The 19088-nt window shown below is 40.1% G+C and overlaps 1 protein-coding gene across 2 annotated transcripts in view; it reads right to left on the bottom strand.

Moving 5' to 3' along the window:
* The window catches only part of LGR4 (leucine rich repeat containing G protein-coupled receptor 4), a gene marked incomplete at both ends in the record, with an annotated part of 96023 nt that overhangs the window by 17207 nt on the left and 59728 nt on the right, over positions 1-19088 (bottom strand). For both annotated transcript variants that reach the window (XM_084239488.1, XM_084239489.1), the window contains 2 exons: positions 6109-6180; positions 7406-7477. In XM_084239488.1, coding sequence (XP_084095614.1) covers positions 6109-6180; positions 7406-7477 — 144 coding nt within the window. The remainder of the gene's footprint in view (positions 1-6108; positions 6181-7405; positions 7478-19088) is intronic.

Raw genomic sequence — 19088 nt, 5'->3', positions numbered from 1 at the left:
AAGGGCCTCCCCTGTTGCACAGTGGTTGAGCACATTGCTGTAAAGCTGTCCGCAGCTTCCACAGCGCGGGTTCGATTCCTGGCCAGCCAGGGAGATTCCCACATGGTGCGGCAGACCAATCCTGTCAAAACTGCTTCCCTCAGCAAAGCCTTTGGTCTGTCTGCCTGTTCTGCTCCCCACTCTGTCTCTGGTGAATCCTCTCACCTCCCCCTGCACCTCGGGCCTGTACCCCAGCTCTTGTATAAATAAAAAATAAATCTTAAAAAAAAAAAAAAAATGAACCCAATTAGAAACAAACATTTCTAGGTTTGTTTATGCCTTGGGTTTCCAGAAGATACTCCTGAGAAGAGACAGGCGTCTTCTCTATGATGACTACAAAGTAATGGTTTTGGAGCAGTTTAGAATAATGCAGTGAGTGTTTCTCTCTCTCTCTCTCTCTCTCTCTCTCTCTCTCTCTCTCTCTCTCTCTCTCTCTCTCACACACACACACACACACACACACACACACATCTCAACCTCAAGGTTATTTTATTTAGGACAGAGAGACAACAAACATATAATCATACAATTCATCACAAAATGATAAATAGTTAATGTAATTAAATTCTAGTTGGAGATGACTTAGTCATTTGCATTTCTTTCAACATGTTTAAACTGTTTAACATCTTGTTAAACACAAAAGACAAAATGGTGAACCCAGCAGGCATAAGGTGTGTGTCCTCAAGAGACATTCTAGAAGGAGGTGACACGTAATACAATAATCAAGTTAAAAGATGATTATAAAGTGCTTTAAAAAGTACTGTGAAGTAAATAAACAGGGTGCTGGGGTAAAAATTAAAAGGTGCTAAGGGGGATGGTAGCTATTTAAAATGCCTTGGTCAGGAAAAGCATCTCTAGGAAGATGCTATTTAAACTGAGCTGAAAAAATGAGCAAGACCAAGTCTCAGAGGGAGCTGGGCAAGTAGTAGGAGGGAAGATCGAGGGCAAGGGACTCAGGAGCAGAAAATAGCTGCGTGTGACCCCAGCAACTTCTAGAAGGTCAGAGTGACTAGAACTCAGGAGGAAGGGAGTGTTCATGGAGACACATCTAGAGATGAAAACAGGGACCAGATTAGGCAGACTCCTGCCAGCCAGGTAGGAAGCTTGGGTTGTAGTTTAAGGCCAAATTGAAGTCATCGTGGTCTTTTCCCTCTCTGTGCCCCCAGTTTCTCAGGTTACAGAATTTTGTATGTTTGAATTGCTTAAGTTATCATATTGATGATAATGTGCATTCTCATTCATCAAAATCATGAACCAAGTACACTGACATAAACAGGACCCCACTGAAAGTAAATCCTCTCTATAAAAGTATTTTATGAAGATGTGGTAAAATACTGCAATAAGGAAAGTCATTGATCCCCCTTTAACATAAATACAGAGTTATATACATTATTTTTGCTCCTGCAGAATTTTGCACCATGTACCATCAAAAAAAAAAAAAAGAAAAAGAAAAAGCAATGGCCAACTGTAGCGAGATAACTAGGGGAGTTTTGAGTTAAAACTTTATCTTCTGTGTAAAAAACCAATGCACAGACTCAATTTCCTCTGTGCTATAAATGCCCCCAAATTCAAAGTCATATATGATTAAGAGATCAGAAGGAAGAAATTAGGAAAATTGGCCCCCTTAAATAAGAACTTAAATGAGAAACAGCATTTGTGGTGACTCAAATTGTTAACTCTTATGCCTGAATGCACCTGTGGTATTGGTGGCACACCCATAAAAGAAAAAAGTTTTACTTTCACACAGATCAATGTTTCACAGAACAATTGTCTTAGAACTGTGGCTTTGTATGCCCATCACCTACATTATTGTATTTATCCTAAGAGGCCAAGAAAATACTGTAACTGATGTTTTCAGGAGACACAGTAAATGGTATGAGGTACCCCACAAAGTGAAGTCATTGTGCAATTTTTTTTTTTTGTGCAAATTTACAGCATTCTACCATTTTAACTCCATGCAAAAAGGGCTAACACTGAAATATACTTTAGTTAAAAGGTTAAAGAGGTATTAATTGAACTCCCTTACTGTTTTTCTCCTGAAAATGTGCTTCTATTCCCTACTGTCAAGTCTGTTTTATATCTTAGTGAGTTGAAGTTGTTTTTTTTTTTTTGCCTTAAAGTCTCTATGTAGATATTTACTGACAAATGTCTATTATCAATTAACACCTATTCTGTGTCACCCTTACCTCTCCTTTTTTTCTCTTTACTTCTACTTTACAGATACTGTAAGTTGTGTAGTGTTACATTTTGTTACTAGTTTCTAATTTATTTTTTTTTCTTTTATAGAGGCATGTTTTATTTTATTATTATTTTTATTTGTTTGTTCGTTTGTTTCGTTTATACATGCACTGGGTACAGTCAGAAGCGCGGGAGGGTGAGAGAATTCACCAGAGCCAGAGCGGGGAGCAGAGCAGGCAGAAGGACCGAAGTACACTGCTGAGGGGAGCAGCGGGCGGCAGGAGAGGTCTGCGCACCATGTGGGACCCTCCTCTGGTGGCTGGGGAGCAGCCGGGAATTGAACCGGCGCTGCAGAGGCTGCGGGCAGCTTCGCAACCCAGCGCTCAACCGCTGCGCCACCAGGGAGGCCCACTAGTTTCTAATTTAAAAGTTAGATTCTGTTATTGTGGAAGACCTAGGAAAGTTAGTCTGATTTCCTTTAATATTTGATACAAATGTGATGGAATGTAAGGAAAAAAATTAGTGGAGCAAATTCCAACATGTCATTTTTAATATCTCATGTAAGCAGCCCTGTAGCCATCTTTCTGGGCTTTGTAGAAGGCTGTAATGCTATCCCTTTATTAATACCAACCTTCATTGTAAGGTTTTCTAGCCATCATCACACACTTCTGGTCAATTTTAATCCCTAATGAACTTTGCTCCTTTTAAGAAGCAAAGTCCTACTTCAAAACCACAAGGAAATCTTTCATGTAATTCGGGTCTGAAGATCAGATTTTCAAACTAACTCAAGTGCTGATAAGACTGTTTTACACCAGGACAGAATTTCAATTGTATCTAACTTGACCACTACACCCACTATGCTAACAAACCCATGAACATTTCCGTCTTAAATGAAACACACCTGACACATAACTCCTTGTGTTTCTGGCACATAGAGAAACATCCCCATGCCTTATTTGACTCTTCCCATTCCCCCAATTTTAGAGATAAACTATGTAATTCATTCAATGATTGATGAGCACAAAATGCTTTAAAAAAAAATAAAAACCTTATTTTAGATGAGAAACCTAAGGTTTCTGTGAAAAGCACTTTTAATCATCTAAAATACCAACAAATGGGGCCTCCCTGGTGGTGCAAGGGGTTAAGATGCAACTTATGAAGCTATCCGCAACCACTACAGCACAAGTTCGATTCCCGGCCTGCCAGGGAGCAACCCACACGGCACAGCAGACTTCTCCTGACTTGCCCGCTGCTCCCCTCAGAAGTGTACTTTGGTCACTCTGCCTGTTCTGTTCCCCACTCTGTCTTTGGTGAATCCTCTCACCCCCCACACCTCTAGCCTGTACCCCAGCTCTTGTATGCATAAATAAATAAATATTTTTTTAAATAAAATAAAATAAAATATCAACAAACGTCATGTGTGCATTAACACATTTATGACCACAAACCAAGGAGAATCTATTGATATGTCTTCTTGGAAAATTTTTTGTTCTAAAGTTTAAATATTTGTATTCTCTTTTTTAGTCTTCACACTAGGCAAAATGATTGAATATTTTGATCATTAAGTCTTAGAAATCAGAGAAGTTCTATATAAATTCTGCATGAAGCCTAGAAGTAAAATGAATGGTGAAGAAGTAAAAGAAAATGAGAATGATTACCAATGTCTAATGAATTCAGTCCAGTGAAGGTAAAGTGTATATCTGTCCAATGTTAGAAAGGACACAGAGACAGAAAAACTATATTGTGTAAAGGAATTTATTCCAACAGATTTACTGAGAGTCTAACTCAGAACCTACTCAATTAACTGGTCACAGTGAATAACAAATCCTTCTATTCCATAACTAAGCATTTTGGCAAAATGAGCTACTTAAGATATTTTTCTAACTTAAATATCTATTTAAACTCTTACAGAAATTAAATGGCCAATACCCGGATACTCCTTGTTTATGACATTAGATACATTTTAAAGTTTAACCTTTACAACATATGATATGCTTTATTAGTATATACTTTTATTTTCACACTCACTTCCTACTTACTACTGGAATATCTAATCTAAAATCAAAAGGTCATCTGCAATTTACAATTTCCAGTAATGTGTTCTTACTACAAGTAAAAAGCAAGTGGAAGTGACAAAGGAGCGCAATCATTTTTTCCTAAGTCTTCTATAACTTATGTGTTGCCTATACAGGCTTACATTTACAGCTGTTTCAAAGGACAATAAAAATCCCAAAAAACAAAAAAACAGATTCTATACACACATATGATGTAGTTACAGCCTAATTTTATAACCCAGGACACCTAAGTGTGATTACTATTACAATTTGTTATTCAGAGTGATTCTCAAAACTTCTTGTACAATGGAAATATGAGGAAATTTTTTATAATACAGGTTCCTGAACCTTTCAAGAGTATACATTATTACCTTGAGGATATGTCCTAGGAATCTGCATTTTAGTCATCTCCCCCTATTAGTTCTTTTGCAGTTGATCCAAGAGCAACTATGCCTTCATCTCATTGTATTTAGTGTTAGGGACACAAGCTGAAGATATGTAAGTTTACATTCATTATTCTAGAAGAATAGCAAACTAACAGAGCTCCTTGTTTCGAACAATACTTCTTCATTACTTTCAGACATTCTCTTCACCTAGTTACACAAACTGGTAAACTCATAATCAAAGAACTGATAAACTATGTCATCATTATTATTAATATTACTAGACTGTAAATGTTTACTAAGTACTTACTACATATCAGCTGTTGTTATAAGTGCTTTTCATGCATTAAAGTACATGGCAAGTAATGAGCAAACTACTAATAGAGAATTTTTAGTAATTTGCCCAATATCCACAGCTAGTAAGTGGCAGAATGGGGATTCAAAACCAGATAGGCCTGTTTCAGAATTCTCATTAACCTGAGCTTCAGCAAGAGCATATAAACATTCTGATAGAAATATGCAAAGGGCTTTCCTTAAATCTGGCAAAAGTCTAATTACAATAAGTTCCCTACAGTGCTTCTCAGCCTTTGCCTTTAAAATGCCCTTAAAGACAGGGGGACTTGATCTTCTACCCCAGGAAAGCGGGAACATAAAGCTGTAGTCCTGACAATACTCCTCAGTGACATATGTTCAGGTCACTAACAAACACCTGTGTATTTAATATGAAAATGGCTGTTTCTTCCTATGTTCTGGGGATTAGCGTGGTCCCTGTGACACCACTGCTCCTACCTCATCTATCCTGACTCACTACAGGGGAGACAAGGGCTTGCAGATGCAAATCATGGCAGCAAGGGTCTCCATGCCTCAAATTCAACAAATAAACACACACACACACGAATGAAAAAAATGTTTGAACACGCCACATGAAACCTAACTCTCCTCAAAAAGAAAAACCTGGTGAAAAATACATTTGTAGAGGTTTGAATCTATAACCACTAAAACAAATACAATGATGTAAACCTGACTGTAATTCAAGAAACATAATTGGAAGGAACAGATAAAATTGATCTTAGAGATTTTAAAAATGAAAGAAAAGCCTTGGAAGAAGGCAGCACAGGTAATGAAGCTAGCTCCCCCAACATGTGTTCACTATCCACAAATGAGGATTTATACCCGTTTGTTCTCTTCTTGTAGCTGTTTCTTGACACGATGGCACAAGGCTCTAGCACTTTTGTACACTTAGTTCTAGTTCCAAAGAGATGATGATCACCAGCCACAGGCAAGCTGGTGGAAATGCATCTGGAAGTGTGCAGCTGTAGCTTTCTCTCAGCCTCTGAGAGAGGCTGCCATTTCTATGGCAGCAACTGGCCATCTCCAATTTTATCCCTTTTCCCCTTGTAGCCAGAGTGTTCTCCCAATGACACTAGAAGGTGGAAAGTCAAAAGGTTACTTACAAAGACTGCAAAGCACTCAGTCCTCGAATGGCTTCACTGGGTACTGTTTTCAACTGATTGTTTTGGAGGGTTCTGGAAGGAAATTTTTGGTTAGTGGATAACAAGCAATTGTTAAGCTTTTTTTTTTCATAGAAGAATGCAGGGCCCTTTCTTTCTAAAACATATTTGCAGTGGTAGTGAAAGTGCAAAGAATTGCAAAAAAAAAAAAAAAAAGGGATTTGTTGTAAAGCCAGAAATGAAACTCCAAGCCATTCCCTAACACGGATCTGCTGGGTAATCCTCATCTCCTGGGGTTGCCTCATTCTCAGGAATTAGGGCACCCCAACTAGTTGTTCATCACTCTTGGTACTGCTCATGTTAATTGGAATGTATAGCAAATTAACTAGGAGATTAAAAAAAACCAAGCCCATTTGAATTGCCAATGACGTCTCAAACTGGGATTAAGAGGTGCCCAGAAACACAGACATTAGGGAAAGCCAATTTTGGCATGAGGATAGCAGACGCTGGGCTCTTTAGGAAGTAGCAGCTGTGTTCTCAGGGCCAGGGCAGAAATAGAGCTTTAACCATCTAATAATTATTAAGATCTGGAAAAATTAGGCACAGATCGATACTGAAAAGGAAATCATTCTAACTTTTGCCTCGGCCACTTCTCATCACACTAATAAAAGAGCAGCCTGACCACAGGTTGCAATGAGAATCATGACCACAGGCTGCAATGAGAAAGGGCCCACCCTGACTCACTGAGCCAGAGAAGTCTAGTGCCTTGCAGGTGACCACTCCGCGAGGAAGCGGCAAAAGTGGGGCTGGCCATCAGTTCATCTATTCCCCAATCTGCCACACTCCACACTCGTGCTTACCACCAGGGACTTATTTCCTGATCCATTGCAAGCAAAATAAATCACAAGCATCTCAATTCCCTTTAGTTCTAAAATGATTTTAACATGTGGCACTCTCTGAAACCATTCCTTGTAAGGCCAGCTAATTCAAAGTTCTTATGGCTATGAAATAAGTAGAAACCCTATCATGATTTTGATTCAAGGTATTTGTCACACAAAAGCCTAACATTCAACTGTCTACACTGGAGGTCAGAACACCTAATATTTTGATTTTAACTTTTGTTATCTAGACCCAAGTTTGCCTAAATCAACCTCTAGCCTCCTACACTACCCACTAGCCACTCCTTAAATCTTTTAATCCTGAACTAAAAGAAACTGTGCTTAACCTAGCTCTAAGCATGTTGACTATGCAGAAAGAAAATACACAGCCAGCTGTGAAACTCTAAAATTGCATTACTTACAGAACTTTGAGTTCTTTCAACCCAGACAAGGCCTTTGGGTGGATAAAAGAAAGGTCATTGCCAGCCAATCGTCTAGAAAAAAAATAAAGTAGCAAAAGAAAAAATTAGCAATTCAGACTCTTAAAATTCAGAACTCACAATGACTTAATCTGTGATTAAAGCTCCATGGTAAACATTTCTGAAGTCTATCTGACATTAAACATGGACTTAAACCTTTGCTAAAGTGATCTCAAGATTCTCCCAATAAGATAAATGTCTCCAGAATTTTTTTTTAACTCCCAATACAATAATTTAAACAGGCACATTTTTATTCTGGTGAGGTCAAGCAAGCCAAAACACATTAAACCAAATTAAGTTTGCTATTCATGGTCACTCTCTGCAGCTTGCGGCATTTTTCTAAGTGCCTCATAAATATAGACTACTGGTCAGCCAGCAAGAGTGTTTATACAGATCAGACAAACCAGTCTGTCAAGGAGAAATGCCTGCAAGAGGCAAGACAGCCTGTTATCTCTCTACAACCAGAAGGAAGCATATTCTATGCAAAAGAGAGGCAAAGAGTGAAAATCATGTAAGCATAACTTTGCCAACAAAGGCCTGTGTATTTCTCAGAATGTTTTCCTAAAAAACTTTCAAAGTGACGAATGGTTGAATGGTTAAGGATTTCTCAGGATTCTTCTGTAAAATATCTGAGCACACAATCATACTGAGCCCCAATGCTCCCATACTCCAGAGCGATCACAGAAACAGGAAGAAAAATGAGTCAGAAAAAGACTTCAGGGAAATAAGCAGGAGGACTGCAATCCACATTAATATCTTGTAAACAAGTGAACTGGAGGAAGGTTTTCAAATATTGCCTTAGACAGGATAGCCGTGTGCCCTTGTCCTGGTTTCATCAGGGGGTTTTCTCCCAGGCAACTACATTTCATATATAAAACTTTTTTTTTTTTGGATGTTTATTTATTTTCTTGTTTCTGCTGACTTTTTTTTTTTTAAATAGATTTCTTTATTTATTTATACAAGCACTGGGTAGAGTCAGAAGCACGGGAGGGTGAGAGAATTCACCAGAGCCAGAGCCGGGAACAGAATAGGCAGACTGACGAAGTACACTGCTGAGGGGAGTAGCGGGCGCGGCAGGAGAGGTCTGTGTGCAATGTGGGACCCTCACTGGCAGCTGGGGATTGAACCGGCGCTGCAGAGGCTGCAGGCAGCTTCGCAGCCCAGTGCTCAACCTCTGCGCCACCAGGGGAGGCCCATATATAAAACTTTTTAAAAAATTATCTATCTCCCTCTCTCATGTTTTGGTATCTCATAGTCACTAGTTACATTAATTGCTCCTTTAAAGCCTATTCCCATAGTCATTTGTCTTCGTTCTTATAAGCACCTGAGCCTTACCAATGCATTCATTCACTAAAAAATTTCATTCAATAACAAATAAGTACTAAGAACAGGACATATTACATCCTTTTCTTAGACTTCCAGTGCCCCCGCTACTCCAATTTAGTTTTCTTATACAACCTGATTTTAGGGAATTGAGGAATGTTCCTCTACCATTCCTAAAATTGGAAGTCATTCCGGCCTGAAACTCTATACACTTCTTAGATGCACTATTTTCTCCTGAAGTTTTCATCCCAGTTAAAATGTAAATGGCCGTGGAATAGATAAATCTTGATCCTGAACTAGACTTAACATGGAAATGTGTGCCAAAGATGTAAAGAGTTAACACTAAACAACCAGGATGCTCAGAAACCAGAAGAGTGAGTGTGTGCATTTTTCCCTATATAGCAAGGATAACAAAGCTTTCATAGGCAGCACCACAGATTTAACACAGGGTTCATGCCCCTAATTGAAGTTCTTTCCCCAAGTCCCCCACAAAAGGCACATTCTCACAAGGAACCCTGGTACCCAAGCTCCACACAGAATGCTTTTTACAGTTTCCCACAATCCAGGCTCACAAGAGCACACCTCCTTGAGTCCACAATACCTAAAATGAGCAAGTTGAGAAGATGGTTTTAAGACCTCTTCATGCTTCCAATTTAAAACTATTTTTCTTTAGTAACTCCTCTTGATTCTAGACTAGCCAGTTTCACTACTACAGCTTTAAAAGCTTCACCACAAAATCTCATATTAAATACCCAACTCTAGTACTAATTCCCATGAAGACTTCAGCTCTTCATTCAGACCATGTCCTATGTGTGAATTCTTAGAACTCATAAGCCAACTTGGTCACAGAATACCTTCGACTCCCTACAAGATTGGTTGCTCGGAGACTTGTAGGAAGTATATGATCGCGTCCAAGAATAGGGCATGCCTCTCACACTTTGTCACCACCCAGCAACATGTTAACTCATTAGCCAGAAACTGCTTTCTCAGAATTTCCTCCTCAAAAATGCTCACCATTCCTATGTGATACCTAACATCCCAGTCTACCTTACTGCTGAGTACAAACCCTCCCAAGGGTCTGTCTTCATCCTGGGACCACTAACCAAATTCAATTGATAGTGCTTACAGCCAGCCCTAACACAGTATGTAAAAGATAACATTTTTTTTTAAATATCAAATTGCATCACAGGGACCATGAGGGGCACCCAGGGCCTCCAGTGGTCGCTGACCCAGGACTGCTTCCAAGGTGTCTGGAAGACCAGCCTGAATAAGCCCACGTCCACCAACACCAACACCATAAGCAGACCAAGGCTGTTCCAGATTCCCTGCTCTTTTGTCTCTAATATTAATTTTCAGTGTCCCTATATCTTCAAACTTTTCCTGAGGACTACAATCCACTACACTTGGGCTCATGAAAGAGTATTTTTTAAAGTCACAAAGGAAGTGGCAAAACGCGGAGCACCTGGTTACTTGTCAACAGAAAAGAGTATTTACCTACATCAGCCAAAATATTTGTTCCTTTGCCCAAATCTCTGCCCCTTTATAAGTCATGGGAAAACTAAAGTAACCTAACTTCAAAATGCATCCTGTCTTTCGCCATTACTTATCATTAATAGAAATGCTCAGATGAGCTCCTTGCAAGCAGCTTACCTGAAACGCAAGCCCACTATCTGGAGAAATAAACACTACTGGGACAGGGTAGCTGATGATAATGCTGAGCAAGGGGGCACACAACCTCACACTACTTTGATTATTTCATTTCTAACTAGAGTAAACATAGCATGCAGAGACTTCAGGAATGCATCTGCCCACGCCAACCAAGCTGCTGTGTCAATGAATAATAAATACAGCAGCTCAGTTAAGGCTCTGACACTTCAGCAGTCGCACCCTCCAAAACCTCTTCACATTTTGCTATTTTATGAGGCATTATTTCCTATACTAGGCCCTGGGGATCTTCACATCCAAAAACTCAGATCCAGAAGAGAGCAAAGTGAATAAATAACAGGGCTAAGGACAAAGTTCTAGAATCTTTGGAAGAAGAAAAAAAAAACCTACTTTGTAATGAGCCCACAGTAATTGCAGGCACAAGATGGGTGGTGCAGTGACATTCTTTCATTTTAATCACTTCATGACAATAACCTCCTTCTCTAAGTCCCGAGAAGTTAGGTGACTTGGCAGAAGTCACCTAGATGGAAATGGAGGAGCCAGAATTCGAGTTCTTACCCGGCCGGCTCCAGTGCTTATCCACTTTCTCTTACATGGCCTCAGTGCTTCTAGTGTCTCACCAAGAGACTGAAAATGAACCTCTGAGAGGCAGAACAAAGGATCTGGCAAGTTCAGAGCCTTGTTTGAATAGCCACAGCTCTCAGTAGAGAGCTCGCAAGCATTAGGAGCTCAGAACTGCCATTATGGAATCATTTCCAACAAAGTGATGGTGCCATCCTTCCCATATCCAAAGATGGCCAGTGGGAAGGTGGGACCCCTGAAGGCGTGTGTGAGGGCAGAAGGGGAAGGATCCTTAAAGTCACTGGGACTCTGTTTAGGATATATAGAACAGTCTCTCTTGTGAAAAAGAGTTGGCTGATGAGTGGGAAGAATTTTCCCATAGTCCTCTACAAGCAAAGAACAGCAACGTCCCATCCTGTGCCTGAGGTGGTCTGTGCTAAACCCAACCACTCTTTTAGTGTCTTACTTCATGAAGAACTACTGGCTGACCCCTGAAAATCTTTATTTGCTAAATGAGGATATTTTATATATATATATATATATATATATATATATACACACACACACACACACATATATATACATACATATATAAATTTTTAAAAAAGATTTTATTTATTTATTTATACAAGCACTAGGTACAGTCAGAAGTGCGGGAGGGTGAGAGAATTCACCAGTGACAGGAGAGAGAGCAGAACAGGCAGACAGACAAAGTACACTGCTGAGGGGAGCAGCGGGCAGCAGGAGAGGTCTGCGCGCCATGTGGGACCCTCGCCCGGCAGCCAGGGATCGAACTGGCACTGCAGAGGGTACGGGCAGCTTCACAACCCAGTGCTCAACCACTGCGCCACCGGGGAGGCCCTATATATATCAATTTTTAAAAAAATTGTCTTCCAATGACTATGAAGTCCCCAAGGGTAAAAATCATTAGGGTGAGAACTAAAGGGTGAAGGTGGTATACAGTATACAGTTCTGTTTGCTAAGGATAGAGTGTGCCAGGCATCACTTCTCTCCCATCTGAACTCTGTAGTTCCTCAGTTTCCCCTGACTGTGGTTGCAATAAAGTTTCAATCCATCTACTCTCCTCTCTGACTCTTCCTGCTGTCATCTAAGGGACATTTTCTTTCCTCCTGGATAACTACTATGAACTTCCACAAGACTCCAGGCTCAAACTCCTTATTTTTAATACTGTGTGACCTAAATCTAAAACAACAACAACAACAACAACAAAAAACCTCTCAGTATATTCCTAAAGGCTTATTTCTCTGAATTCGTCATCAGCCCTTCAGTATGAGCTATCCCCCTGTCTCACCTACCCCCTGTGTTTCTTGTATCTACAATTTACCACACCAGGCTTTCCCACCTCTGACTCCTTGCTGCCGTCACTTCCTTTTTCTGAAAATCCCCCACTCCAGCCTCTGCCATTTGAAACTTTTTATAATCATCTCTGTCCAAGTTGGACATTATCAACAACCTAAAAGTGTCACGTCACCTTTCTTTGATTCCACAAGTACCTGAGAAGAAGTTCTCTCAGGGCCATCTTATTCTGCCTCTAGTTACTATGAACTAGTTGCAATTCCTTCCATTGTTTTAAATATCCCCTGTGGGCAAGAGACAGGTCATACACATTGGTATTCTCTTGCATGTGACCTGACATGTACAGTTGCTTGGTATTTGCTATGTTGCCTCAACCGAGTCCCAATATAAGACCCTGGACTCCAAAAGTAATTCTGCATCTTAAAGAATGAGGAGGGCTTACTGATGACCTTTCTTCTTCATGTTTTCACCTTTTATTTCATCTCTATTCCTCTACTCTCCTTTATTCTCCTGACAGGAAAGAACTCCTTGGCTAGATTTTGAAGTGCTCTGGCAACAATTTCCCCTCTTAACATATTCAGGTAGTTTATTTTCTTAAGGGCGGGGGTGGGGGGGGACACGACTTTAAACATGGGACACCAGGTCATTGGTGAACAATATTATCTCAACACACTCCGTGTTGTGCACATGATCACACAGAGTTAAAACAAGTCTAGCAGGACTCCAAAGTCAGACACAGTCCACCTCAAGGCAACTCCTATTTATTCTGCTTGTTACAACAGTCTGAGAAGCAGAGAGAGCAAAAATAGAGGGGGAGAGACAGAGAAAGGGTGGAGGCAAGGGAAGCAGCAACCCATTCGACTTCCGCTCTCCCACTGGATTTGGAATCCTTCCAGGAAACAGGGTACAAGAGGTTCAATGTGTAATGTCTTTATAAATCTATTTTGTGTACATTTATTATTCATAAAGACCATGAATTCACATTAGGGGCTCCTTCCAAGGGAGGCTAGAGTTTTCAATTATATCCTCTATCCTTAATGCATATGCTACATGATAGTTTTGATCTGTCATCTCTCCCAAGAGGGGGAAAACCAGGAACAGGGCTGGTTATATGGACACTGGTTAACGGTATGTATGAATGAGGAGGTCGCATTTCAGGAGGAAATCTATGCTAACAGATTCAAGTCTGAAATAAGCTGAATGACATTGGGATTTCTTCACTTGGGAAGCAATTTAAAGTAACAAGAGAGGCAAGTGGAAAAAGAGAAGAAACCAGTTGTTGATGTATCACTGAGAAGGACCTGAATTTAGTTTTCTTCTAGGCTACTACAGATATTTTATTGTTGCCATCTGGCAGGAATTCTAGACAAGACTTAGTGGAATAAGGAGACAATATAGGCACTCACTAGATATAGTATGGAGCTGGGGGAGGGAGAATGAAGGCTCAGAGGCTTCCAGCAGCTGTTGCGAGGGGGAGTGGTGGGGTGGAGTTGGCAGAGGGAAGCAATGGAACCATAGGCTTCACTAAGCCCCAGCATGCTTTGCATAGGAACAATAGAGAGCCTTACTCCGGGCAATTTCTCCACCACTAGATGGAAAGGTTAGGGAATAAGTGACAAAGTCAGAAGAGTGGCCACTGCCCCCATCCATTTGCCTCCTTTATTTCACCAAGCTGGATGCCAGGTGGCCTGACCAGGTACTGCTGTCAAGTCCTAACAGAAGACCACCCCGAGTTCCACCTCCCTGCAGTACACATGTATCTGTCCCTCAGCCATATTTTCTCCTCCCGCACTGTTTCTTTCCACACCTATGCTTCCCATCCAACAGATCTTCACTTGAAATCACACAGAGAACTATCACAGGTACCCAAACACGTTCAGACTGCCCCTCCTGCAATTTAAGCCATTAAGTTCCTTCAAGTGGGTGGATGAGCACAGCATCATGCTATGCGTAAAATGCAGTGGACTCAACCATCGGCCCATGATGCTGCCTTCACAGACAGCATTTCCAGTTGAAAACGGAAGTCGGCAAGCTTGGCCACAGGAGAGTGTCCAGCAAGAGGAGAGGGACATTCTCCTATTAAATATAGTGTGAAATCCACTGGATCCAAAATATCAGCAACACTTGTAAAAGTAAAATCAAGATAATTATAACCCACACTTCTACATTCTTAATCAAATATTTATATGTTAAGTCCCTACTTTTTCATGCTCAGAACTATGCTAGCTCCTATGAAAAGAAACAGCCCAAGAGGTATACTGGCTCCTACTGAGGAATCAATACTTAGTAACAAAAACAAAAAAGGAACATGTATGTAGCACTCTGCATTTTCATTTTCCTACTATATTGGCCTTTGCAGCAAGACAGGCTTACTGCCTCCACATCCCTCCTGTTTTACATTTTTAAACTGGTGAGGAAAGTGATACTCAGTTTCCTACATGATTTGCCCTAGGTCCTACAACACAGCTAAAAAATGTAAATCCTAGCATTAAAACAAAGTAATTAACAGAAAATAATATAAATCCTTAGAAATAAAACAAAATGAATAAAATAATGTAAATCCTAGAAATAGGACAATGTTGCTTTGCTTTACTTTCTATGAATGATTGGAGGCCCAAAGGATGTGGTTATTTCCTTAATGAACAAAGAGGGTTAACAACTACATAGCCTCTGTTAAATTCCCCTCAGACAATCTTCCTATTAAGGTTAAATAAACCTCACCTCATACAGTAGATCAGAATCCTGAATCAATTAATGATGTTTTCCTCACCCTATTTCTGCACACAGCAGGGAAGAGTTTAACATCTTCATATAATTTTCATTAAGTAGATGTAAAAATTGAATCCATGCATTTCATGAACATGTATGAATTTAACAACCCTTATTAGAGAAATTTCCAAGATTTTTAAAGTAGTCTTCCTTCACAGAAAAGGGGAAAAAATATTTCATGTGTATGTATCATATTGCATATTTCTGGCTTTTTGTTTGTTCATTTTTGCATAGAAGAACTGGGGTGTAAGCCAGAGGTGCGGGGGGTGAGAGGATTCACCACAGACAGAGTGGGGAGCAGAGCAGGTGGGTCCATTGAAATATACTGCTAAGGGATGCAGTGGGCAAGTCAGGAGAGGTCTGCTGTGCCATCTGAGTTAGCTCCCTGGCTGTGGATCAAACTCAGTCTGTAGCAGTGGCAGTGACAGCACTTAGAAAACCCCTAGGCCACCAGGGAAGCCCACATACTTCTGTTTAAATGCACAAAAACTACAGTAGTAATGTTTAACAAAAAAAAAAAAAGGTTGTCCCTGATAACACTCAGTCTACAAACCACGCAGAAGTCTTACATGTACTAAAAAAGCTTTATTCAATTTAAGAAAACTTTAGCTCCATCTGCACCCTTTTGCCCTCTGCATCTCAGACTTCCTCTTAAGGCAATCCATACAAGATTCTATTTCATAGGTAAATCAATAATACCCTGGCAGTGGTTACAGTTCCATAGCAAAGTTATCCTGAAAACCTAATCATTTATCGTCTGGCAATAAACATAGGCACTATCCAGTCATATGAGGAAATATGTTACAGATTAAAAAAAAATTTATAGTTAACATCAACCAATAAATATTGGCCTTCTAATACAGGCCAACTGCCAGTGTCACAAGATTAAGTACTGAATTTTCCTGAAATATTTCTCTTTTCATTTCTTTAAAATAAGAATAATTCGTTCAATATAAAACTTCACTGGAATTTAGTTTTTACATAGGCTGATAAGGTTTCTTACACAACACATTCAATATAACAAATTGCTTGTTTGAATGCCGCCCTCAAATGTGTTTGCTGTCACTAAAGGTCACACAGGAGAGATGTGACAATAGGTCCTGCCCTTAGAGAAAAACCCTTGGAGTTGAACAAACAAGCATACACTGACCTGGAGCACAAAATCACAAGGCACTGAATGTAGCACCAGTGGTGAGGAGCAGGGGAAGTGCAAAAGGGATTTGGAAAAGACCAGGAAGGTGTCCTATAGCAGAAAGGGCTCTGAGTGGATGGTATAAGAATAGGTAGACTGTCAATGGCATAAAGCGGAACCATGACAGACACTGCTGTTACCTACCAAACACCTATCAGTGCCTTATCAGCGCCTACCTGGCAAAGCCAGACTCTGTTCAAATATTGCCTCCTTCAATGACTCAGCAACATGAGTCAATTCCGACTGGTCTTAATCTATCCAGTTCCAGCAACTGGGTGAGGGTGGACTTATGACTTTAGTTCTGGTCATAGGAACCTGATGGGGGTTTCTGGCAAAGGTAGCTGTTTTCCTAGGTAGGGATAACCAGAAGCACTGACTTTCTCTTTCTGGATGCCATCACGCCTGAATATACTATGTGGAGGGACTATAGCCCAACACTGTCCTTCCTGGGAATTGCAGGCTAAGGAAGATGAAGAGCATTTGGGTTCTTGAGGATATGGCTGAAAACTCCATGAATCAACCCTAGAATAGTTCTACCACCTTGTCACCCAAGATAATATATTTCCTTAATGTTTAAGCTGCTTTGAATTGAGCTTGGTTATTTTGCAGCCAAGAGTATCTTAACTAATTGCCTAACCAATAATCATTCTTTCCCTTTTAAAAAAAAAACAAAACATTTATTTATTCATATAAGAGCTGGAGTACAGGCCAGAGGTGTGGGGGGTGAGAGGATTCACCAGAGACAGAGTGGGGAACAGAAAAGGCAAACTGACTGAAATACACTGCTGAGGGGAGCAGCGGGGGAAACAGGAGAGGTCTGCCATGTGGGTAGCTCCCTAGCCGGGCATGGAACTCATGCTGCAGCAGCTGTGGATAGCTTCACGGGTTGCTTCTTCACCTCTTGCGCCACCAGGGAGGCCCCTTTCTTTCCTTCTTACATAGTACTAGAACTCTGATTCTCACCCAGACATTAATATGCCCACCTCAGAAGTCATATTTCCCAGCATCCTACTGTTAAGTGTGTCCATGTGACTAAGTTCCCACCAATGAAAGATGAGCATAACTGCAATACGGTACTGGTTCAGATAAGGCTCCTTGAAGCTGGCTGCTGTGAAATACCCCCCTTTCTTTCCTTCTTCATCCCTCTTGATACTGAGAACTGGATCAAGATGGCCACAGCTCCAGCAGAAGTTATTCTGTGATTTTGACATAGCAGCTGCACACTAAGATTGTGAGTGAGTGTGTGTGTGCACCTCATCTCTTTAAACCCTGTTATTTTGGGGTTTCTCTTCTATACAGTAAAATCTAATCCTGATATGGGGTTTAGGAAAATTCCACAGCAGACCTCGGTAGAAGCAGCACAAAGATAATCCATTAAATACACAAAGACAAGGAGGATAAGAATGTTTCTAAAATTGCTGTTTATAATAACACAGATCAGTATGAGATTGGTTACATAAAATATGATACATCCAAGTGATGAAATACCATGTATTCAATTAAATGATGGCAAAAACTATACTATTAAAAAGGAAACATAACATACTAAATGATATAGTATAAATAGCCTATAAAGTTTGTTTTTTTAATAAAAGAAATGAATTATATACATATACTCAGAGCAGACTGGATACAACAAAATATTAATCATGGGTCTCTCTCAGTGGTGAGAGAATAGGTGATTATTTTTCTTTCCTTCTTATTTTTCTACACAGCCCGATTATAAAAGTTGCGCATGCATTAATTTTATGATCCTAGTTTCTTTTAAATGATTCTTTTCTTAAAAATCCAAATGTGTCTGTGATACAAATATTTCAAGCATCTCCAACATAATCTATCTTGATAAATACATAATTATATATGTATGTGTGTGTATGTGTGTGTATGGTCTAAACTAATAGGCATTTATGAGGGGAAAATAACAAATTCTGAGACAAAGGTTCTCAACATATAATATTATTGCTCGATAAGTCTGGTTTGACTAAGTGGATAATACATGAGGGAAATCAGCCTGTTTCCCTACTAGAACATTCAGTCATGCTAGTGGAAATCAAATACATTTTCCTTACTTGTAGTCACTATCATTTTTAGTCAAAGAACACACATTAGCTTTGATTAAAATAAATATTTATATTTTCTATAACCTATTACCTAGTTTTAGCTGGGACCTTTCTAGTCTTCAGTAATCCTTTGTTCATTTCAGACTGACCCAATTAAACATGTCTCATAGTTATGTCCATTAGATTCTCATGGGCTATGATAACAGATTTCTTTCTCTCAGGCATGTCTTTTCCCGGCCCCCTGCTTCTTTGCTGGGATGACTTTGTCACCCTAAGCAGGGGATGAGTAGGGGATGTGTCCATGACTCAGGTTGGACCATATCATCCTGAACAGAGTGCATGGTCCAAGACAGGCCCATGAGGCAAGTCTAGTCAACCAGAGTCCTCCCAGGAGTTTTCTGCTGAAAGTAGTGAGGAAGACTTTAGATATTTACTTTGGAGCTCAAGATGCAAAGACACACAAGGGGTTAAGGTTGTATTTCCCATGATAAAGAGACAGGCCATTTACAACAGGAAGGAATGAAGTCAAAAGTAGAGACAAAGCTAAGAAATAAAGAACATAAGAAAACTCTAACTTTTTTTTTTAAGATTTATTTATTCATTCATTCATTCATTCATTCATTCATTCATTTATACAAGCACTGGGTAGTCAAAAGCGCGGGAGGGTAAGAGAATTCACCAAAGCCAGAGTAGGGAACAGACAGGCAGACTGACGAAATACACTGCTGAGGGGAGCAGC

This window comes from Talpa europaea (assembly GCF_964194135.1).
Source record: "Talpa europaea genome assembly, chromosome: 1".
NCBI classification, from domain to species: Eukaryota; Metazoa; Chordata; class Mammalia; order Eulipotyphla; family Talpidae; genus Talpa; species Talpa europaea.
This window is presented reverse-complemented; position numbering and strand designations above follow the sequence as displayed.